The sequence below is a fragment of the Onychomys torridus genome, chromosome 14 (genome assembly GCF_903995425.1).
Source record: "Onychomys torridus chromosome 14, mOncTor1.1, whole genome shotgun sequence".
Lineage (NCBI taxonomy): Eukaryota > Metazoa > Chordata > Mammalia > Rodentia > Cricetidae > Onychomys > Onychomys torridus.
The window spans coordinates 37,658,646-37,681,218 of NC_050456.1; the positions used below are offsets into that span (position 1 = coordinate 37,658,646).

General features: G+C 45.9%; 3 protein-coding genes across 3 annotated transcripts; 2 read left to right on the top strand and 1 right to left on the bottom strand.

Moving 5' to 3' along the window:
• Nucleotides 1-718: 718 nt before the first annotated feature.
• Lrr1 (leucine rich repeat protein 1) lies at nt 719-10,320 on the top strand. Its single transcript, XM_036206485.1, has 4 exons — nt 719-1,219; nt 4,914-5,012; nt 6,087-6,808; nt 9,913-10,320. Exons 1-4 carry the CDS (start codon nt 1,013-1,015, stop codon nt 10,151-10,153), a joined length of 1,269 nt encoding a protein of 422 aa, XP_036062378.1. The 5' UTR covers nt 719-1,012; the 3' UTR covers nt 10,154-10,320.
• Nucleotides 10,321-15,680: 5,360 nt separating this feature from the next.
• Nucleotides 15,681-17,770, bottom strand: Rpl36al (ribosomal protein L36a like). The gene is made up of 2 exons (XM_036206545.1): nt 17,688-17,770; nt 15,681-16,110 (listed from the first exon to the last, which is right to left on the bottom strand). The coding sequence occupies exon 2, from the start codon at nt 16,077-16,079 to the stop codon at nt 15,759-15,761; it is 321 nt and encodes a 106-aa protein (XP_036062438.1). The 5' UTR covers nt 16,080-16,110; nt 17,688-17,770; the 3' UTR covers nt 15,681-15,758.
• Nucleotides 17,771-17,877: 107 nt separating this feature from the next.
• On the top strand, nt 17,878-21,508 carry Mgat2 (alpha-1,6-mannosyl-glycoprotein 2-beta-N-acetylglucosaminyltransferase). The gene has a single exon (XM_036206544.1). It carries the CDS (start codon nt 18,377-18,379, stop codon nt 19,697-19,699), a length of 1,323 nt encoding a protein of 440 aa, XP_036062437.1. The 5' UTR covers nt 17,878-18,376; the 3' UTR covers nt 19,700-21,508.
• Nucleotides 21,509-22,573: the final 1,065 nt, after the last annotated feature.

A 22,573-nucleotide genomic window follows, 5' to 3' on the forward strand; every position in this document is an offset into this window, starting at 1 on the left:
AACTCAGGAAAATAAATGAAAGCAACTTTTAGATGTAATTGGGAGTTTTCAAGAAGGAAAACCAGTGCCAGGCATGCTGGCGACAAGACTGGATGAAAAAGTGTTAAGCAAGCAAAAATATGAATGTATGAGAGAATACTAAAAGGGTGTGTGGTGGGGTGACAATTTATTATTGATTATCTCTGCCTATCTCCTGAATATGTGGTTTTCAGGATGCGAAATCAACGCACACAAAATTCAAAACACGCTCGACGAAAACAAACAGGGGTGCTCACCGAAGACGCGATCATAATTTTGCCACAGTGAAATTGAAAACTGGTGTTCCTGAACCCCAAGTGCAACTTAGATAAAACAAAATGTCAACTAGGATGCCACTACTAAGGTAGGGCAAGACGGAGAGCAAGCGCCTCCCCAGCCCGGGCTGAGTAAATTAAAAAAAAAGGAATGAGAAGTGAAGGCGGGTCTCCGCCGTCTTTTCCCAGACTCGGTAGCAGATCACCGCTACACAGTGAATCGCCTCGCCCGCTGCCGTCCCCTAAAGCTCCGCTCGGACTTGACTGATGCTGCCTGGCGAGAGCACATCCTCGCTGGCGTACGTCCCAAACGCCTGACCCCATAAACAGGGTGACTCCCACCTTCCCTCGGTTATCCCTAGATCAGGGAACCGCAATGGGCGCCGAAACCGCTGGACCAGCGCACACCGGCACCTACGGGACCACCAGCCAAGGAAGGGCGTGGTGCCCTCGGCGGCCGCCTGTCCGGAGGCGGAGAGAAGGTCCTCCGATGCGCAAGAGCACGCAGGGACTCAGTCAGGAAACATCAGATAATGCTAAAAAAATACGCATTCCACCTTTCCCACGGGGAATTTGGAGTGGATCTCTAAAAGCCACACAGCCCCCGGATGCAGGCGGGCCACGGGCAGCCCTAGCGTGAGGACCCCCCCCGGAGGCCCCGCCCTTCGGGTGGCGCCAAGTTTCAAAGCCTGGCATCCCGGAGGCCCGCTAGCAGCAAGATGAAGCTTCACTGTGAGGTGGAAGTTCTTAGCCGGCACTTGCCGGTCCTGGGGCTCAAGAGCCGAGGCAAGGGCGTGCGAGCGGTGGTGAGCCTGTGCCAGCCGCCGCGCAGGAGTGAGTTGCAGCCCGGGGCAAGAGCCGGGCCCGGCGGCCGCGCCTGTCTGCTGGTCTCCACCAGGAAGGACAAGCAGGGAACCCGCTATGAGGTAGGCCGGCGGCCGGGGCGCCGTGAGCATCCACCCCCGCCGGACTTTCGCTGCGGGCTGCTGGGGGTACGGTCTTCTGGGGGTGTGCCTTCGTAGACAGCGACACCGCCCGTCTACAAGCTTCTGACGCTGCAGCAAAGCCCCTGATTTGAGGGTTCAATAAAGTAACCGCGCGCCATCAGTCAAACATGCTTCCCCAGTATTTTTCAGAGCTTTTGGGTTTTTTTTTCCCCCCCTTTACAAATAGATGTCTTTAAGAGATGATGAAAAGGGGTCTGTAGCTCAGTAATGGAGAGCTGGCCAATAAATTATGAGGTTCTGGGTTCGGTCTCCCGTAACAATGAATACGACCCTAACTTGAGTTTCGGTTAAATCTGACTCTTTGTTATTGTTGCTGTTAAAGTTGTTTGGCACATGTGTATACTCTGCTTTATTTATTTCGTAAAGGCCTGACCCAAGGTTCAGAGATTCTTTGTGCCTGTAGAGTGGCACACTCTATAGAGTGTCCGTAACCGAACCGGACGTTGAAAACAAGATTTATAAAATCCGTTTTCCTCCATCCCCAGACACAGCTATCTGGTGAAAACAAGATGACTTTGTGTTGTCTACTGTGGAGATGAGGGAACGATTCATCACCCAGCCTTGAATCTGATTTTTTTTTAAAGTGGATTTTATGCGTTTTCTAGGATTCTTTCCCTTATATAGTGCAATTCACAGCAAATACTTAGTTGAGGGAAGAGAGTATTATCTTATCCAAGCAATTTGTTTTTACTCACTCATTCATTCATTTACTTTTGGAGTGCTGGAGATTGGAACCTAGAACCTTGTGCATGCTAGGCTAGCTGTGCCACTATGTAGCTAAGGATGGCCTTGATTTCCTGATGACAGGCAAGTACCATTATACCTGGTTTGTGGGGCTCTGTTGAGGATAGAACCCTAGGTTCATGATAGGCATTCTACCATCTGAACTACATTCCCTTCCACCCCAGCTAAGTCGTCCCCGTCTGTTAAGGAGTCGGCTTCTACTGTTGTCCCTTTATTCTGTCCTTCCCCCCTTCAGCTGAGACTTTACACTGCAGTTCTAGAAGTTTTTCAACGTATTTATTTATTTTGGGTTTGTTTATTTTGTTTTGTTTTTTTGTTTTTGTTTTTGGAGACAGGGTTTCTCTCTGTAGCTTTGGAGCCTTTCCTGGAAGTTCCAGGCTGGCCTCGAATTTACAGAGATCCACCTGCCTCTGCCTCTGGAGTGCTGGGATTACAGGCCTGGGCACCCGGCTTATTTTGGGTGGTTTGTTTTTGTTTTTGTTTTTTGGGTTTTTGGGTTTTGTTTTGTTTTGTTTTTGAGACAGGGTTTCTCTGTGCAGCTTTGCGCCTTTCCTGGATCTTGCTCTGTAGACCAGGCTGGCCTCCAACTCACAAAGATCTGCCTGCCTCTGCCTCCCAAGTGCTGGGATTAAAGGCGTGCTCGGTTTTTTGAGACCAAGTCTTGCTATGTAGCTGTGGCAGGCCTGGAACTCATCGTAGACCAGGCTGCCTTCAAACCCACAGAGAACTCACCTGCATCTGTCCCCAGTGCTGGGATTAAAGGCATGTGCCACAACCTGGTTCCAGTGGAGGAAAGAGAAAAATTTTTTTTTCCCTTTTTTTTTTTTTTTTTTTTTTTGGTTTTGTTATATTTTGAGAAAGGGTTTCAGGATGTAGTTCAGCTGTCTTGGAACTCACTCTGTAGACCAGGCTAGCCTGGAACTCACAGAGATCCACCTGCCTTTATCTCCTGAGAGCTGTGATTACACCTGGCTTTCTAGGAGAAATTTTAATGCAGAACTAATTATGTTTCTTTTTTCTTTCTTTCTTTTGGTTTTTCGAGACAGGATTTCTCTGTAGTTTCCTTATGGTGATATTTTATTTGTGCTGAAATGTGATTTTTATTTGTATGTTAGTAAAGTTGCCTGGGGATCAGAGCTAAGGTAATAGCCATTAAGCAGAAGTCTGGTAGTGGTAGCACAGGCCCTTAATCCGATCACAGAGCAGGCAGCATCTCTGTGTGTTCAAGGACACAGCCAGCATGGTGACACACTCCTTTAGTCTCAGTACCAACCATAGAGACCTGGAGGTCTGTATAGACAAGCAGTGACAAAGAGGTCATGTGGTTGTGTTTAGAACCAATGAGAAGGCAGAACAGAAAGTCAGTTGAAAATACAGACACACAGGAAGTAGGTCTCTTTCTCAGGGGAAGGACAGCAGTGGCAGCCATGGTAAGAAAGTGGTCTTAGGGCTGGAATAGATGGCTCAGAGGTTAAGAGCACTGGCTGTTGTTCCAGAGGCCCTGAGTTCAATTCCCAGCAACCACATGGTGGCTCACAACCATCTGTAATGAGATCTGGCGCCCTCTTCTGGACAGCATTAAAAAAATTGGTCTTGGCTACTTATTGCTCTCAACCTTTTAACTCTGCATTTCTTTCTTAAAGATTTATTTGTTTATTTATGGATACAGTATTCTGCCTGCATGTGTCCCTGCAGGCCAGAAGAGGGCACTAGATCTCATTACAGGTGGTTGTGGCTGAGAATTGAACTCAGGACCTCTGGAAGAGCAGTCTGTGCTCTTAACCGGTGAGCCATCTCTCCAGCCCCTCTGTTTTTATTTAAGAAGACTGTTCAGAATTGCATCTACAGTTCCTAGTCCTTTAATTCTTCACCTTTAAAATCACATTTCTTCTCCTAACCTGAGTAAGCTTTCCCTGCCTAGGTTATAGTAACCCATACTTATCTTTTTGTTGTGTTTTTTAATAACAGTTTCAGACTGTCCAGACTTTTTGTTTTTCAAGACAGAATTTCTCTATTGGATATCCCTGGCTATCCTGGAACTTGCGCTGTAGACTTTGCTGACCTTGAGCTCACAGAGATCTGCCTGCCTCTGCTAGGATTAAAGGCCTGTGCCACCATCACCCGGCTAACCATTCTTATTCAACACTGCTCCAAGTTATCATAGTGCCTGGTACACAGTGGCTTCTCAGTAAAGAGTTATTGAAGTCTAAAGCAAAAACATCAGTTATGCAAAGTTTTGAGCACCACTTATATCAAGTCTCAGGGGTTACCATAGCAACAAGGCAAGCTTTCTGCTGTGGTGAGTTTTCATATAATGTAGCTGAAGGCATGTGCACCTGGAATAAGGGATGAGGCTGTGAAGGGGGCGAACTGCTGCTGGCCCTTCTTGCTAGAGCCGTGTCAGTGGGTTGGAAGAAGGGGAGCGTTCCCTTACAATGAAGGAAAGACAGGAACAGCTAGAGCAGTAACACCCAGCTTCAGCTGCCTGGAAGCTATAACTACTCATCTACTTAAAAAGGGGGGGTGGTGGAGAGATGGCTCGGTGGTTAAGAGCACTGACTGCTCTTCCAGAGGACCCGGGTTCAATTCCTAGCACCCACATGGCAGCTCACAACTGTCTGTAATTCCCGTTCCAGGGGACCCGACACCCTTGGCAAAAACACCAATGCACATAAATAAAAATAAATTAAAAAAAGAAAAAAGAAAAAAAGCCAACCAAAGAAAAACTCCATAAAACGCTTAGACTTTGGGATTAAAGGCTAAACTAAAACCCGGAAGAAGACTGGCACACTCTAGTTTCAGTGAGTGTGGTTGAATAGTAATGACTAGTTTTGTCCTCCCCCACCTTCCCTCCTTTGACTTTAACTAGCTAAAAGAGAACGTTGAGCAGCTCTTCATGAAATTTGTGGATGAAGGGAAAGCCACTATCCGGCTAAAGGAGCCTCCCGTGGACATCTGTCTGAGTAAGGTAGGATACTGAAAACAGTAACAAAAAATACACAAGCTAGGTGCAGCATCGAATGCTTGTAATCCAGCACACAGAGCAAAGGCAGGAGGATTTCTGTAAGCCCAAATCTAGTGTGATCTACATGTCAAGTTCTTGGCCATCCAGGAGTACACAGGGAGACGACATACAAAAACAAAAACTAAAAAGAAAGATTGTTTGGCTGTTAAAGCATCTTGATGGCGTGTGTGTGTGTGTGTGTGTGTGTGTGTGTGTGTGTGTGTGTGTGTGTTTGAGACAGGGTCTCAGGTAGCTCAGGCTGACCTAAAATGGACAGAAGTCCTGCCTCAAATTCCCCAGTGCTGGGATTACAGGCCTGAGCCACCATGTAGAGCTTTCCAGTACCTGTCATTATTGCTTTTGTTAATATGTTTTAATTTTTTTATGTGTGTCTTCGTCACTGTTAGATTGCTGTGAAGACACATCATGACCATGGCAATACTTATAAAAGGGAGTATTTCATTAGGGGCTTGTTTACAGTTTCAGAGGCGTAGTCCCTTATCTTGGCAGAGAGCATGGCGGCATGCAGATAGTGTTGCCACAGTGTCTGAGGCCTTTATCCTGATCTCTGATCTGTGGGCAGAGAGAAAGAGAGTCCGAGACTGAGACCATTGTGAGCTGCCTAATAGGGGTGCTGGGAACTGAACCTGGGTCCTCGGCAAGAGCAGCAAGTGCTCTTAACTGCTGAGCCACCTCACCGGCCCCACACTTATATTCTGTGTGTATGTATACATATCTGTACATGGGTGAGGTCTAAGGAAAGCCTTCAACAGTAGGTTCTCTCCTACTGTGTGGGTTTCAAGGATTGAACTGGAAATGCCATGCTTAACAGCAAGCACCTTTACCCACTGACCCTCTCACTGCCCCCTAAAACTTTGAAAGTTAAAATTTAGACCAAGTACTAAAGTATTTTTTACAAAAAAACGATTACATGGCCTGTGTATGCAACTGTGGGATTTTTTTTAAAGGAAAGAACTAGCAAGCATGAAGCATCTAAAATGGGATTAATAATTGCCTAATTTATTTTTATTTATCCAGGCCAATCCTGGCAGTTTAAAGAGTTTTCTTTCAGCTTCAAGAATGGCTCATAGAGGCTGTGATGTCAGCATACCACTTTCAACACCCACACCAGTGAAGACTTCAGAATTTGAAAAATTTAAAACCAAAATGGTGATAACATCCAAAAAGGATTATCCTCTGAGCAGGAACTTTCCCTACTTTCTGGAACATCTTCAGGCTTCTCACTGTAGACTTGCCCGACTTGATACGCGCATACTCTGCTTAAAAAACCTGAGGAAGTTAGACCTGAGTCACAACTGTGTAAAAAAGCTTCCAGCTGCAGTCGGAGACCTCACCCACCTTCAAGAGCTGAGCCTCAGTGACAATCACCTGGAGTCCTTTCCCGTGTCCCTGTGTCAGTCCACACTCCAGAAGTCACTTCAGAGTTTGGATCTCAGCAAGAACAAACTCAAGGCGCTCCCTGTGCAGTTTTGCCAACTGCGGAAACTTATACACTTAAACCTTAATGATAATGAATTGATTCAGTTTCCTTTCAAGATAGGTCAGCTAACAAACCTTCGTTTTCTGTCAGCAGCTCGAAATAAACTTACAACTCTACCTTGTAATTTTAAGATGCTATCCTTAGAGTACTTGGATCTTTTTGGAAATACTTTTGAAAAGCCAGGAGTCCTTCCAATTATAAAGCTTCAAGTACCATTAACTTTATTGGAGTCTTGTGCACGAGCAGTACTATCCAATAGGTAAGCCTTTCAGCCATACAATATGGTGCTTTGGTAGCATCCCAATATTCTGATGAAACTCAGAGTTATAGTCTTATTAGGTTTTTTAACTTTTAGGTTTTTGGTGGAGCCAGGGAATAGTGGGGCATGTATGATGCCACAGCATTTGGAGGTCAGAGGACAACTTGTGGGAGTGGGTTCTTGCCTGCTACCATGTTGGTTCTGGTGATTGAACTCAGGTCATCAGGCTTGGCAACAAACACCTTCACCCACTGAGCCATCTCACCGGCCTCAGCAGTCAAGTCTTAGTAACTCCTAATATTAAATAAGCCCAGCATAGTGGCCCACACTTTTACTCCAAGCACTCAGGAGGCAGAAGCATGGTCTACAGATTGAGTTCCAGGACAACCAGGGATGTTACACTGAGAAACCCTGTCTTGGAAAATCAAAACAAAACGTCAACCCTCCTAATGTTGTGCACAGCCTGATCCCTTGCTATAGTGGCCTTCGTGTTCTTTACCCTTGCTTGGAATCTCAGCTCACTCCATTCCTTGGTTCTCTACCCTCATGTCTTTGCAGAAAGATCTTACCTGCCCACCCTATTGTGAGTTTTAGTCTCTGTTACATGGCTTACTTTGCTGTTATAGTACTTTTTATTTGCCATTTTATGTTTCTTTTAACATTTATTTGCTATCAGTTTTCTTCACAAGAATTGAGGTTTAGTTAGCCAGGCGGTGGTGATGGTGCACACCTTTAATCCCAGCACTCACCATTTCTTACTTGTATATTAAATGCTTTATCTTTGGGCTGGAGAGATGACTCAGTGGTCAGAGAGCTCTGACTGCTTTTTCAGAGGACCCAGGTTCAGTTCCCAGCACCCACATAGGGAAGCTCACAATCACCTGTAACTAGTTCCAGCAGATCTGGTCCACTCTACACATACTCACAGGCACACATACATTGCACATTCAGATAATCAGGCCAAACATTCATACACATAAAATAAAAATAAATCTTATTTTAAATATGCTAGCATGTGTTCCTGGCTTACAGACATGGCTGGATGACTATACAGCACCATTTCTCAAAATGTAGTGCCCTGAGCAGATGAAATAGCATCAAGCAGATCAGGTAGGAACTTGGTAAGAGTTCCTTAACATGTTTATATATTCCCAAAACCTACAGAATCAGGAATTTTCAGAATGGGGACTAGTTCTGTTTTAATAAGATCTCCAGGTGATTCTAATGCACCCAGAAGTTTGAGGATCCCATCCAATCTGGCACAATGGTGAAGTGTGGTTTATTCAGCCAGACGTGAATTGGACTGCTGGCTTCACCCATTGGTATGACTTTAGCACATGAGTTAACTTCTTACCCTCATCTGAAATTGGAATAATAAGATCCACCTTTCAGAATTTTGAGGCTAAATGAGCTAATGTTACACCAAAACATTTTGCACCTGAAGGACTCTGTAACTGATGGTTCTCTTCCTTTAAACACTAAACTGCAGTTGGTTTCAGGAAATGAACTCCATTGACTGGGTTTTGTTTCCTTTTGTTGTCCATGTTCCATGTCATAGATGTGGAAGCTTAGGAAGTGAACTAGCCTAGTTAATGCCAACTGTCAACTGACAAGTCTAGAATCACCTGAAAACGGTATCAGTTGATCATTAATTTTCTCTGTCAGGTTAGTTTGTGACCATGTCTGTGAAGGATTGTCTTGATTACTCTTTGATACTGGAGAGCCCAGCCCAGTGTGGGTAGCCCTGTCTCTGGGCAGGTGGTCCTAGGCTGAATATGGAAGCTGGCTGAACATTAGCCAGAGCTAGCCAGTGAGTCGGAAGTATAAAATAAGTCTTTTCCTTCCCTTAGTTGCCTTTTGATATGGTGTCTGTCACAGCAATAAGATATAATTAGTAATTGAGTGCCTACAAAATAGTAGAAAGATGATATTTAAAAAAAAAAAGAATTGAGTGTGTGTATGTACTTATGCTCACATGAGTACACCTTAAATGTCAGGCTCAAGCATCATTCCTTAGTGGCCATCCATCTTACTTTTTTACAGATGGTCTTATTTTGTCCAGAACTTACTAAGGAGACTAGACTGGCTGACCAGGGAACCCAGGAATCTGCCTATTCTCCCCGCCCTGCCCCCCAAGCTTTGAGATTACAAGTGTCTACTGCACCCAGATTTTGTCTGTGGGTTCTGTAAATCAAACTCAGGTCCTCATGCTTATTCCACAAGGACTTTATCTGCTGAGCTCTCCCCAACTCTCCCCCCAAAAGATTAACTTGGTGGTTTTAAAGGATATTTTACTATGTAGGTCAGGTTGGTCTCAAATTTGCAGTCCTCCTGCCTAAGTGCTGGGATTCACCTGCACATCACCACACCTGGCTGGCTGCTGCTGTTGCTTCTGCTGCTTTTTTTCTGTGAGACAGGGTTTCTCTGTGTAGTCCTGGTTGTGCTGAAACTCACTCTGTAGACCAGGCTGGCCTGGAACTCAGAGATCTGCCCGCCTCTGCCTCCAGAGTGTCTTTTTTAACTGGAGATTGAACATTTAGGTGTAGGTGCCCTTCCACTGAGTTATGCCCTCTGCCCAGTCAGGCCTTGAGTTTAGGATCTTTCTCCTCCAGCCTCCAGAGAAGTTGAGATTACAGCCTGTCAATCAAGCCTTGCCTCCCTCCCATCCACCCCCCCCCCCACCCCGGAGACCGGGTTTCTGTATGTAGTTTTGGTGCCTGTCTTGGATTTCGCTCTGTAGACCAGGCTGGCCTCAAACTCACAGATATCCACCTGTCATTGCCTCCCAAGTGCTTTCTAAGACAGGATCTCATGCATTCAGGTTGACCTCAGCATGTTTTGTTTGAGACCTCTCCCTGTGAGGCCTGTCAGGCCTGACTCCATCTGCCTGAGCCTCCAGAGTGCCTTCACAGTTACACCTAGGACAGCCAGGGATAGTCTGTTGTTTTTTGCTGTCTCTTTGTCCTGTTCTTAGCAGTTGGGAAAGAAACCAGTTATACTGAGTCCTGTCATTATTTTTATTTCATTAGAATTCAGTGTTCTAATATTGTCTAAACACATGCAATTCAGAATATAGTAACATTGTATATGTTTTTCCCCATTAGGATTCCATATGGCCCTCATATCATTCCCTTTCATCTTTGCCGAGATTTGGATACTGCCAAAACCTGTGTTTGTGGAAGATTTTGTCTAGAGTCTTTCATTCAAGGAACTACTACAATTAATCTACACTCTGTTGCCCACACCGTGGTCTTAGTAGATAATATGGATAGAATGGAAGCTCCTATTATCTCTTACTTTTGTTCTCTAACTTGTTATGTAAATTTCTCTGATATGTTAAAATAATTAGTAGTATAATAGAAAGTTCTTTAGATGTACATGGTTGAGTATTTGTGATTTAACAGTAACAAATCAGAGAAAGGAGAACTTTTTGTATATTTGCACAGTGAGGAAAATGTATATTAGCATTTTAATTTATTAAATTCTGGAATTTTAATTTAATTAAAGCTGAACTTTGTAAACACAGGCTTTTTTCTGCCCTGCCCATCCTGCAGCTGCTTCCAAATAATCACCCAGAGGCTTATGCTTATATTTAATATAAATGTTTGGCCAGTGGCTCAGGCTTATTACTGACTAGCTCTTACATTTAAATTAACCCATTTATGTACCTGGAGAGCTTTTCTCCAGGTGCCACCAGCCCCTGCAGTCCCATAACTCATGTATAAAATAATCACACATACACTTATATTATTTAAACTGCTTGGCCACTAGCTCAGGCCTACCATTATCTAGCTCTTATATTCAGCCCATTTCTATTAATCTACACTTTGCCACGTGGATTGTGGCTTATTGGTACCTTACATCTTCCTTGCCCTGGTGGCTGCTGGCAGGTCTCTCTGCTTCAGCCTTCTACTTCCCAGAATTCTCTTCTCTACTTGTCCCACCTATACTTCCTGCCTGGCTACTGGCCAAACAGTATTTTATTTATACAGAGCAATATCCACAGCACTCCCCCCCCCCCTTTTTTTTTTTTTTAAAGTAAGGTTAACTTTCAAATAGACAGAAGGGGGAGATGTCGTGGGTAGCAATTCCAGCCTTGGCCTGGAAGTTCCAACCCCCTTTGAGGCTTCAGTAACGGTCACACCTACAAGGTGGGGCTGAGAGAGGACGCTGAAGACCCAGGCTCCAAATGAGAGGGGTCTCTTGGTGCCCGGACCCTGGACATTGGAGGTAGACCAAGCAGAGGTCTCCAGAGAACACCGCCGGACTGCACCATACCTTTGCCAGACCCTGCAACCTATCTATCCCTTCATTTGTAAGTTACCCCACAAAATAAACCTCCCTTTTAACTATGTGGAATGGCCTTAATAACTTCACCAATACATTTATATTAATCTATGCATCGCCACATGGCCCGTGGCTTACTGGTCCTTTGGTGTCTTACTTCTTGGGTGGCTGGCTTGCGTCTACTCCAACTCCACCCTTCTTCCTCTCCTTAGTTTGGTTTTTCCACCTAACCTTATCCTGCCTTGCCATAGGCCAAAACAGCTTTTTTATCAACCAATGAGAGCAACACATTCACAGCATACAGAAGGACCATCCCATAGCAGAACTTAATTTTGGGGAGTGCATTGATATTCAGCAGTTAAGAGCACATACCCTCTTGCAGAGGACTGGGGTTCTGTTCCCAGTACCCACATTGTGACTCACAACTGTATGTACTCCAGTTCCAGGGAATCTAATGCCCACTTCTTCTGACCTCCAGGGACACCAGGCATGGATGTGGTGCATATACATGTGTGTAGGAAAAAATACTAAATAAACCTTTAATCTTATACTATGAAGTTATCATACTTAGGACTGCAGTGTGAGTTTCTGCCTCAGGTATCAGGATGTGCAGTAGTTAATATCACAGCCTCCTCCTACCCCCCCCCCTCCATTAGTGCTAGGGATCAAAACTAGGGCTCTGTGCATGAGCTGCACCCTGGTTTTGGTTTTTGTTTGTTTTAACAAATCTTTTTAATTTATTTTTATGTGCATTGGTGCTTTGCTGTTGGGTCCCCTGGAACTGGAGTTAGCTGCTGTGTGAGTGCCGGGAATTGTAACCTGGTCCCCTGGAAGAGCAATCAGAGTCACCTTTCCAGCCCGCCACATCTCTCTTTGGAGGAGTTGGGTGGTTCAAGACACAGTTTCTCTGTGTAGTTTTGGTGCCTGTCCTGGGTCTTGCTCTGTAGCCCAGGTTGGCCTTGAACTCACAGGGATCCGCCTGGCTCTGCCTCCTGAATGCTGGGATTAAAGGTGTGCACCACCACCTCCCAGCTCACAGCTCATTTTATTTAACAAAATTGAACAGATACTTATGCCAATCACACAGATCATAAGAATGTTCTTGGGCTATCAGTAGGTAAAGGTGCTTGTTGCAAAGCATGACCTCTAAGTTTGAGCCTTGGCACCCAGTGGTAGGAAAGAGCAGATTTCCCAGCACCACATGGGACCCTCTTCTGATGTTGTCAGGCATAGCACAAACATGGTGCACAGATACACAGCCAAATAAACACCCATACAACAGCCCTGGCTGTACTGGAACTCACTCTGTAGCCCAGGCTGGCCTTGAACTCTCAGAGCTCTGCCTGCCTCTGCCTCCCGAGTGCTGGGATTAAAGGCATGTGCCACCACCGCCGCTGAAATCTTTTTAAAAATCTAAAACACTTTCCATCTCAAGCATTCCAAGTTAGGGATGCACAGTCGGTGTGTATTATGACAAGTACCATGTTTTTTCAAAAATACTATTCTATATGCTCACCAGACACTAAGGCAGATTGATTAGCATGAAGTATAAATCTCATAAATAAATTAGCATAAATCTCAGAATGTCCTTCACAATCTGTTGTGATTTTTTTTCCATTTATTTTTTTTTATAAATTGTGTACTCTGGGAGCTGGAGAGATGGCTCAGAGGTTAAGAGCACTGACTGCTCTTCCAGAGGTCCTGAGTTCAATTCCCAGCACCCACATGGTGGCTCACAACCATCTGTAATGAGATCTGGTGTCCTCTTCTGACCTGCAGTCATACATGCTGTATATATATTAAATAAATCTTTTTTAAAAAATTAAAATAAAAAATAGTGTACTCTTTCTCCCTCTATTTTTCTTAAGATTTATTTATTATGTATACAGTGCTCTGTTTGCATGTATGCCTACACACCAGGTGAGGGCACTAGATCTCATTACAGGTGGTTGTGAGCCACCATATGGTTGCTCGGAATTGAATTTAGGACCTCTGGAAGAGCAGCCAGTGCCCTTAACCGCAGAGCCATCTCTCCAGCCCTTTTCTCACTTTTGAAGATATAGTGGAAACTTCTTGTTTTTTGTTGGGTAGGGTTTCCTCTGTGTAGCCTTGGCTGTCCTGTAACTAACTCTGTAGACCAGGCTGGCCTGCCTTTGCCTCCTGAGTGCTGGGATTAAAGGTGAGTGCCATCACCGCCTGGGTGGAAACTTGATTTTTTTGTTGTTGTTGTTATTCATTTTACATACCAACCACAGGTCCCCTTCTCTTCCCTCCTCCTTCTCCCTCCCCCAACTACTGCCGGAGCCTGCCAACAGTCAGTTGGGTAGAGGCATGCGGATTGAAGAGACAAGACAGAAAAAGAGTCAAGAGGTCTTGGACAGCCCAGAGTTGATTTCAGAGCCAGCTTATATACAGACTCCCCAGGGGAGTCTGCAGAGCCTGGTACATTCACTAGAGGCAGTTCCAAGCCCTTGCCCCTGCATCAAGGCTATGCAAGGTGTCCCACCATAGGTAGTGGGCTCCAGAAACCCAGCTCATGAAGCAGGGATGGATCCTGATCCTACTGCCAGGGGCCCCTTAAGCAAATCAAGCAGCACACCTGTTTCGCTTATGCAGAGAGCCTCATCCAGTCCCATGGAGGCTCCACAGCTGTTGGTCTAAAGTTCATGAGTTCTCACTAGCTTGGTTTGGTTGTCTCTGTAGGTTTCATGGGTGGAAACTTATTTTTACTGACTTCATTACTTGAGGATATGGGGGAGAGGAGCATTACTTGCTACTAAATATTTTGGTGTTTGGGGATGTGGCTCAATTGGTAGAGTCCTTGCCTAGCATGCTTAAATTCCCTGAGTTGCAGCCCCACAAACTATAAATTGGATATGGTGATACACAATTCTGGCCCTTGGGAGGCAGAGACAGGCAGCTCTCTGAGTTGGAGGCTAGTCTGGTCTACATGATGAGTTCCAGGCAAGCCAGAGCTAATTGGTTTGGAGGAAGGCAGGCTATAGGAAACAACCCTGCAGAGTGTAAGCCTGTTGCTGTTATGGCTTGGGAAGAGTTAGATCAGTGGTTCTCAACATGTGGGTTGCAACCTACATGTCAGATATTTACATTATGATTCACAATACTAAAATTAGTTATTAAGTAGCAACGAAATAATTTTATGGTTGAGGGCCACAACGGGAGGAATTGTGGGTCAAAGCATTAGGAAGATTGGGAACCACTGCCACTGCTCTAGATTATTTCCACAGCATCTTCCTAAAGTTTCCTCATTTGAAGCTTTTTTTTCCCCTTTTCTAGATTCAAGCATTTGTATTAAGCACTAGAACATTTTTTTTCAAGATTTGTTTATTATGTATACAGTGTTCTTCCTATATATATGCCTGCAGGCCACCAGATCTCATTATAGATGGTTGTGGGAATCGAACTCAGGACCTCTGGAAGAGCAGCCAGTGCTCTTAACCTCCATCTCTCCAGTCGGCATTAGAACACTAATTAGAACTTTATTCAAGGATATAGGGGCCGGCATGGTGACACACACCTTGAGAAGCTTGAGGCCAGCTGGGTCTATGTATTCCCAGTCCAGCCAGAGCTACAGACCCTGTCATGAGGGTATGGGTCAAAGTCAGACACTTGCCTAGTACATACAAGGCCTTAGGTTTGACTCCTGGCACCACCAATTGAAAAGCTTGAAGTTTCTACTCAAAAGTTTGAGTTAAGACACTGAGCCAGAGTAACTATTTTATTCAAGCTGCACATGTCTATGCACCACACGCATGTCTGGTGTCAACAGAGGGTATTGGATCCCCTGTAACTGCAGATACAATTGTGAGCTACCATATGAATTCAAGGACTCCAGTCTGTCTTACGAAAGAGCAGCCAGCTCTGAGCCAGCCACTGATCCAACTCTCAAGCCCTAATTGTATCCTACCCTGGGAGTAACTCTTTGGTTGAATTTAAGAAAATGTTTTGAGGAGCTGGAGATAGCTCTGGGGTTACAAAGTACTGGCTGCTCTTCCAGAGGTCCTCCTGGAAACCACAGTGGCTTACAACCATCTGAGATCTGGTACCCTCTTCTGGTGGGCAAGGATACGTGCAGACAGAACACCATATACATAATAAATCTTAAAAACAAAAAAACCCAAAACCGATTTTTTAGTTTCTCAAATGAGTTACCCAAAACATACATCCCTGTTCATGGTCAGTTAACCAAGGTCAACAAGTGTGAAAATACTTAATGAGCAATTATTAGTCTACAAGCCATTCTGGGCAGAATGATGAAATCTTTACCACAGGTTCTGGGAAACGAACTACATACCCACAACATATGGTTTGTGCCCATTATTCAGGCAGTCATTGGATTAACCCTGTATAACTTCTTGTGGGGCAGCTGGTAGAGTGCATGCCTAATCTGGCATGCAAGCTATGGGCTCAATCCAATGGAGCCCCACAAAAAATAGGGATGGTGCAATTCTGTAATCCTAATATCCAGGAGGTAGAGACCCTGTCACTAAGCACCACATCTGAAAACAAAGAAAAGCAAAAAACCCTAAATATGCAATTTACTTAGCGTCAAAACAGCACAAGGTATCAGTAACAATAACTTTATTTTCTAACACGTAATTTTCCCACTGCTTCAGTATTTTCCTCTCAGAAAACACAAGTTTTAGAACTGGATCACTTGGCCCTTTCTCTTCTTGTCTCCTCCCAGTTCAAAATGCTTGCATCTCTTAATGGCCAGCATCCTCTTGGATCTGCAGTTGGGCTCGACACACTCAAGCCTGAGCACAATCTTCTTTGTGGTTTTGGCCTTCTTTCGGAAGATCGGCTTTGTCTGCCCACCGTAACCACTCTGCTTCCGATCGTAGCGCCGCTTTCCTTGGGCGTACAGGGAATCCTTGCCCTTCTTATACTGGGTCACCTTGTGAGGCTGATGCTTGCCACATTTCTTACAGAAAGTCCTCCGGGTTTTAGGTACGTTGACCATCTTTGCAGTAGAGGTGTCTATGCGAAGAAAACTGCAAAAAAAAAAAAAAAAAAAAAAGTTTCAGACATTGATTTTGAAATGTTCAAGTTTTTGTTTTTTTGTTTTTGTTTTGTTTTTCAAGGCAGGGTTTCTCTGTGTAGCTTTGCGCCCTTCATGGAACTCACTCGGTAACCCAGGCTGGCCTCGAACTCAGAGATCCGCCTGCCTCTGCCTGCAGAGTGAGTGCTGGGACTAGCGGCATGCGCCACCACCGCCCGAAGAAATATTCTCAAGTTTTAAAGATATAATTTGGGGCTGGAGAGATGGTTCAGCGATTAAGTGTACTGAGTACTGACTGCTCTTCCAAAGGTCCTGAGTTCAATCCCAGCAACCACATGGAGGCTTACAACCATCTATAATGAGATCTAGTGCCCTCTTCTGGCCTGCAGGCATACACGCAGGCAGAACACTGTGTACATAATAAATAAATTTTAAAAAATAAACATATAATTTGTATGAATATATAAAAAAAAGTTATCAAAAATGTAAACCTGCTGGGCGGTGGTTTACTCAGCACTTGGTAGGCAGAGGCAGGCGGATCTCTGTGAGTTCGAGGCCAGCCTGGGCTACCAAGTGAGTTCCAGGAAAGGCGCAAAGCTACACAGGGCAACCCTGTCTCGAAAAACCAAAAAACAACAACAACAACAACAACAACAACAAAAAAAAAAAAAAAACAAAAAAACAACAACAAAAAACAAAAAAGTAAACCTGCCAGGCAGTGGGTGATACACGCCTTTAATCCCAGCACAGACAGGTAAATCTCTTGAGTTCGAGGCCAGCCTGGTCTACAGATCGAGTTGCAGGACTGGCTCCAAAGCTGCATCAGAAACCCCAGGGAAAAAAAAAAAGTGTAAACCCACTAACTACTCATTTCCCACATGAATAAAAGGCCATGCATGTGTACACCAGTTTGAGCGCCTCAAGTACCGGGCTGGGCAGGAGCAGCCTGGGTTGAGCACTTTTCTCATGTGCTTAAACATCCTGGGTTCAATCCCCACCACCGCAAGCAAGCCTAAAGAAAAACACTAAGTTACAAAACCAGATCTGATGGGAGATGTTCCGGGAGGCTGAGGCGGGAGACTGCTAGTTCGCGGTTAGCCTAAGCTCCATAAAGAAACCCTGTCTTCGGAGAGGGGGAAAAAAGCCAATAAAGTTCTCTGTCCAAGACAAGGAGGGTGCCGTGGCGCCCGGGTAGAAGCCGGCTTCTTTCGGACTACCCCGCACCAAGTCCGGGTTCCAGCTCACGGCTCTCCATGAGCGGCGTAGTGTGGGACGAAGTAGTTCCTGCTACGACCCGCCTCGTTCTCCCTCCCGAACCACGTCCGTCTGGTGTGCCTTTACCACCCGCCAGCGGCCCCGAAGGCTGACGTGTCGTTTGCAGCCCGCGTGCCTCGCGGCCCAGTTAGCCGCCATGCTGGAGCGCCTCTTCTGATCCGCCCGCGGGCTGTTGACCTCAGCCGTGCCGGGCAGCACCTGCCCCCTTCCCCGCTCCCCAAAGAGCCTGGCAGCCCCCGGCATCCAGGCAGCCGCGATCCCCGAGGAACCAGGACCGCCGAGCCCCAGACTTACCGGGAGACCCGGCGTCCGAGATCGCCGCTTCCACCGCACCAGCCGAACAGGAAAGGGCCGAGCCGAGCGGAAGTCGGAACTGAACCTGAGCGACGGGACTACGAGCCAATAGGCAGCGGCCTCCTCCGGAGAGCCGCCTCCGGACGCTTCTGGGAACCGCCAATCAGCGGCCGGCGGGGCGGGGTGGAGGGTGTGGGCCGGAGGGCCCGGGCGCTCGCAGGCCAGTCGCGGCTTGTCAGAACGGTCGCCGCCGGAGCGGGGCGAGGCTGCGGCGCTCGGTTGCCGGCGTTCCGCGGTGCGAGCAAGGATGAGCGCGCAGAGGACGCAGGGCCACGGGCAGCGCAGGTAACGGAGCCGGGGTGCGGCGGCCGCGGCTGGGTTTCTTCCGGGACCCGGGGGTGCTGGATGGAGGAGAGGACCGAGGCGACGCTGAGCCCCGGCTCGTAACGGCGGGGCGGCTGGCTGCTTGAGCTGCAACGGCCGGAGAGAAGGATGTGCGGAGCCCGGGCGGCGCGAGGCGGTTGAGCCTTGGGGCCCCAGGACGTCGGGGCCGGGGATGAGTTAGCGAGGGCCGCCGCCGGGGCCAGTTCCGAGGGCTGCAGGCCAAGGCGACGGCGCCGCCCGCCCGCCCCTTCCGTGCAGAGGCCGCCAGCTCCTTTTCCGCGCCCGCGCTCGCGGCCCCGGAGACCATGAGGTTCCGCATCTACAAACGGAAGGTGCTAATCCTGACGCTCGTGGTGGCCGCCTGCGGCTTGGTCCTCTGGAGCAGCAATGGGCGACAAAGGAAGAACGACGCCCTCGCCCCGCCGCTGCTGGACGCGGAGCCCCCGCGGGGTGCGGGCCACCTCGCCGTGTCCGTAGGCATCCGCAAGGTCTCCAACGAGTCGGCGGCTCCTCTGGTCCCCGCCGCCCCGTGGCCGGAGGTGGACAACCTGACGCTGCGGTACCGGTCCCTGGTGTACCAGCTGAACTTCGATCAGACGCTGAGGAATGTCGACGGCACCTGGACCCCCGGGGAGCTGGTGCTGGTTGTCCAGGTGCATAACCGGCCCGAATACCTCAGGCTACTGCTAGACTCGCTTCGAAAAGCCCAGGGCATTAATGAAGTCCTCGTCATCTTTAGCCACGACTTCTGGTCGGCAGAGATCAACCAGATGATAGCTAAGGTGGATTTCTGCCCGGTTCTGCAAGTGTTCTTTCCATTCAGCATTCAGCTGTACCCGAGTGAGTTTCCGGGGACTGACCCCAGAGATTGCCCCCGAGACCTAAAGAAGAATACAGCTCTGAAGTTGGGGTGCATCAATGCCGAATACCCCGACTCCTTCGGCCATTACAGAGAGGCCAAATTCTCGCAAACCAAACATCATTGGTGGTGGAAGCTGCATTTTGTGTGGGAGAGAGTCAAAGTTCTCCAGGATTACACTGGCCTTATACTTTTCCTGGAAGAGGACCACTACTTAGCCCCAGACTTTTACCATGTCTACCAAAAGATGTGGAAGTTGAAGCAGCAGGGGTGTCCTGGGTGTGATGTCCTCTCTCTGGGGACCTACACCGCCAGACGGAGTTTCTATGGTATTGCTGACAAGGTGGACGTGAAAACTTGGAAATCCACAGAGCACAATATGGGGTTAGCCTTGACCCGAGATGCATATCAGAAGCTGATCGAATGCACAGACACTTTCTGTACTTACGATGATTATAACTGGGACTGGACTCTTCAATACTTGACTGTGTCTTGTCTTCCTAAATTCTGGAAAGTCTTGGTTCCTCAAGCTCCTAGGATTTTTCATGCTGGAGACTGTGGTATGCATCACAAGAAAACATGTAGGCCGTCCACCCAGAGTGCCCAGCTTGAGTCTTTCTTAAATAATAACAAACAGTACATGTTTCCAGAAACTCTAGTTATCAGTGAGAAGTTTTCTATGGCGGCCATTTCCCCACCTAGGAAAAACGGAGGCTGGGGAGATATTAGGGACCATGAACTCTGTAAAAGTTATAGAAGACTGCAGTGAGAAACAAATCACAATGCAGAAGTGACAGGCTTCTTTCTGCTTTTTATATTTCTCTCAATGGAAGATACAGTTGACTGAAGGGTATAGGAACTGGTTTTTGCTTTAATACATAAACAGATTTCTTGTAAAAGATGTCCAAATATATATTAATCCTTTTCAGTTATGTCTGACTAAAATTTCAAACTGAAATTTTCATTTTGGAACTTGGGTTTTAAAATTCAGTCTGTATCTGGTTAGTAACAATTCGATTATTATTGATTAAAAAAGGAAATTTTATTTAAAATCGCATCTGTTAACCTTTTTATCTAAAACTTTGTATACTTTTCCACTTTCCAAGCTTATTTTAAGTGCAGCGAGATTTATTTAAAATGTCACAGCAGTAAAAAGTATTACAATGACACTACTAAGTATTGCTGGAACAAACCCAGTTTTACTGTTGACAGTTATTAGGAAGGAATTGTCTGACTGTTAATAACTCAGAAGTTCCGTCTGTTAAACACCCGTCCGAAGAGTCATTTCAGTATTCCTGATTCCTGTGCTGTTGTGTTAAGATTTGCCTGTGCTTTCAGCCTTCATATTACATGATTTCTGTTGGAATGTATTTGGTTAATAAGGAAGTTTAAACACTGTTTTCACCTCAATGTAGAAATACAGTGGTTTTGATTTTTTTCTTTTTAGTGCTGCCAAAATAAAATACTCATTTTTTTCGCATAAAAAGTTCCCTAATCATTTTGCAGAATGTTCTATTTGTACCAGTAAAGGCATTCTAGAAGTTTTGAGCACAAGCATTATATCATAATATTTACTAGCTATACATTGTATGAGTTTAAAATGAAGCCGGCTCATGACAGTGCATTCTCTTTGGAAGAAATTGTTCAGCTTTCAAATTAGCCAGGCATAGATAATGAACAATAAGCAAAGCTGCTACATAAGGGAAATACTGCCTGAATTGTTTTTGAAGGCCAGAAATGATACAAAGTTCAGTCTTGCCAAGGTGCAGCAGGTCTGGTGCCAGCTGTGACTGAGATACTTTTAAAAGAACAGATGCAGTAGCAGGGAGCAAGCTTTAGTTACTCCATAGTTTATATTACTTTTCCATACTATTAGTGTATTCAGCCAAAAATCTCAGAGGACTCGTTACTGTGTAAAGATGACCATTGGTCATTTGAACCACAGTCTCAAAAATGTTTTCATCAGTGTTGTACTGGAAATGCACGTGCTCTTTAGAGGGGCCATCACAGGTGTCTGGTTTTATAGTCCCCTCACATCTCAATCTGTCACTGCCTTGGCTTTTTACATGTTTTACCACATCTGTTTCCTGTGTGCTCATGTATGGGTATACACGTGTGTATCCGTGGTGCATGCTGAAGGTCAGAGGGTGTTGGTTCCCTTCCCTGAGTCCCAGGGTCAGAACTCCAGGCACTTGGCGGTGTCTTTACCCACTGAGCTGTCTCACTCTTTCTGTTGTGTGTTAAAGATTGGTTTGTGTGCACAGCTCTGGCTGGCCTTAGATTTGTAACCCTCCCAGTTCTGGAATTACAGAGCCCCATGCATGCAAGGCAGGGGCTGTCCCTCAAGGTACAATCTCAGTATCCAGTAGATAGTGCTGCTGTCATATAGGGAGAGATGTATGTAACTCAGAATCTCCTGACCTGCTATCACCTGTTCAAAGGACTAACGGAAGTAGCTGTTTTCAGGAGTGTTGGAAGGCTAGTCATAATTAGTAGGCTTGTCTGAAACAGAAAGATTTAAGCTCATGGCCTCGGGACTAGTGATGACATCAACAGAGATTTTCTCTCTACAGTTTCATTCATGCCGTTCTAAAAGATTTTGTGGGGTGGGGGTGGGGAGAAAAACCTGTGAGGGTCTCCTTTACCACATTTGAATATAAATTGATTCCAAAACAATGGTTTTTCATGGAAAAGACAATTTTCCTGCCAGAATAAATGGCCAGACTTTTAAAATTTCTGTTCTAAGGATTTTTGTTTGTTTGTTTTTCAAGACAGGGTTTCTCTGTGTAGTTTTGGTGCCTGTCCTGGAGCTGGGCCTCTAACTCACAGAGATCCACCTGGCTCTACCTCCCCATTGCTGGTTTTAAAGGTGTGCGCCACCAAGGCCTGGCCTGTTGTAAGGATTTTTAAATCATTTTTATGTGTATGGGTATTTTATCTGCATGTATATCTGTGCACCACTCGTGGAGACCAGAGGGAGGGCATTGGATCCTCTGGGACTAGAGTTCCAGATGGTTGTGTGCTGCCATGTGGACACTGGAAATTGAACCAGGGTCCTCTGGAAGAGCAGCCTAGCAGCCAGTGCTCTTAACCACTGAGCCATCTCTCCAGCCTCTCTAAAAACCTTAAATGTATTCTTTAAAACCAAAAGATGGTTTTAATATTTTAACTTCCAAGAAGTTAAATTTTGAAAATGATTGTTTAAATATTTCTAAGTTTATCTGTGTGTATTGATGTTTTGCCTGCATATTTATACGCTCACCACGTGTGCCTGGTGCCCATGTAGATAGAATGGGGCATCAAATCCTCTAAACCTGGAGTTAGGATGGTTGTGAGCTATAATGTGGGTGCTGGGTATGGAACCCCAGTCCTCTGCCAAGAACAAGTGCTCCAAACTACTCAGCCATCACTCCAGCCTCCAAAGGACTTTTTTTTTTTTTTTTTTTTTTTAATTATTATTATTTTGTTTTGAGGCAGATTCTGGAACTCACTTCGTAGACCTGGCCTTGAACTCAAACACCTACCTGAAGCTGGAGAGTATTGGGATTAAAGGCATGCACCACCACACTTGGCTTTTTGTTTGTTTGTTTGTTTTGTTTTGTTTTTCAAGACAGGGTTTCTCTGTGTAGCTTTGGCGCCTTTC

Bases quoted from the DNA above. Each gene is read 5' to 3' on its own strand.
- Mgat2 (XM_036206544.1), top strand. From the start codon at position 18,377: ATGAGGTTCCGCATCTACAAACGGAAGGTGCTAATCCTGACGCTCGTG.
- Rpl36al (XM_036206545.1), bottom strand. From the start codon at position 16,079: ATGGTCAACGTACCTAAAACCCGGAGGACTTTCTGTAAGAAATGTGGC.
- Lrr1 (XM_036206485.1), top strand. From the start codon at position 1,013: ATGAAGCTTCACTGTGAGGTGGAAGTTCTTAGCCGGCACTTGCCGGTC. The intron at 1,220-4,913 runs GTAGGCCGGCGG...GACTTTAACTAG, and splicing joins AGCAGGGAACCCGCTATGAG to CTAAAAGAGAACGTTGAGCA. The intron at 5,013-6,086 runs GTAGGATACTGA...TTATTTATCCAG, and splicing joins TGGACATCTGTCTGAGTAAG to GCCAATCCTGGCAGTTTAAA.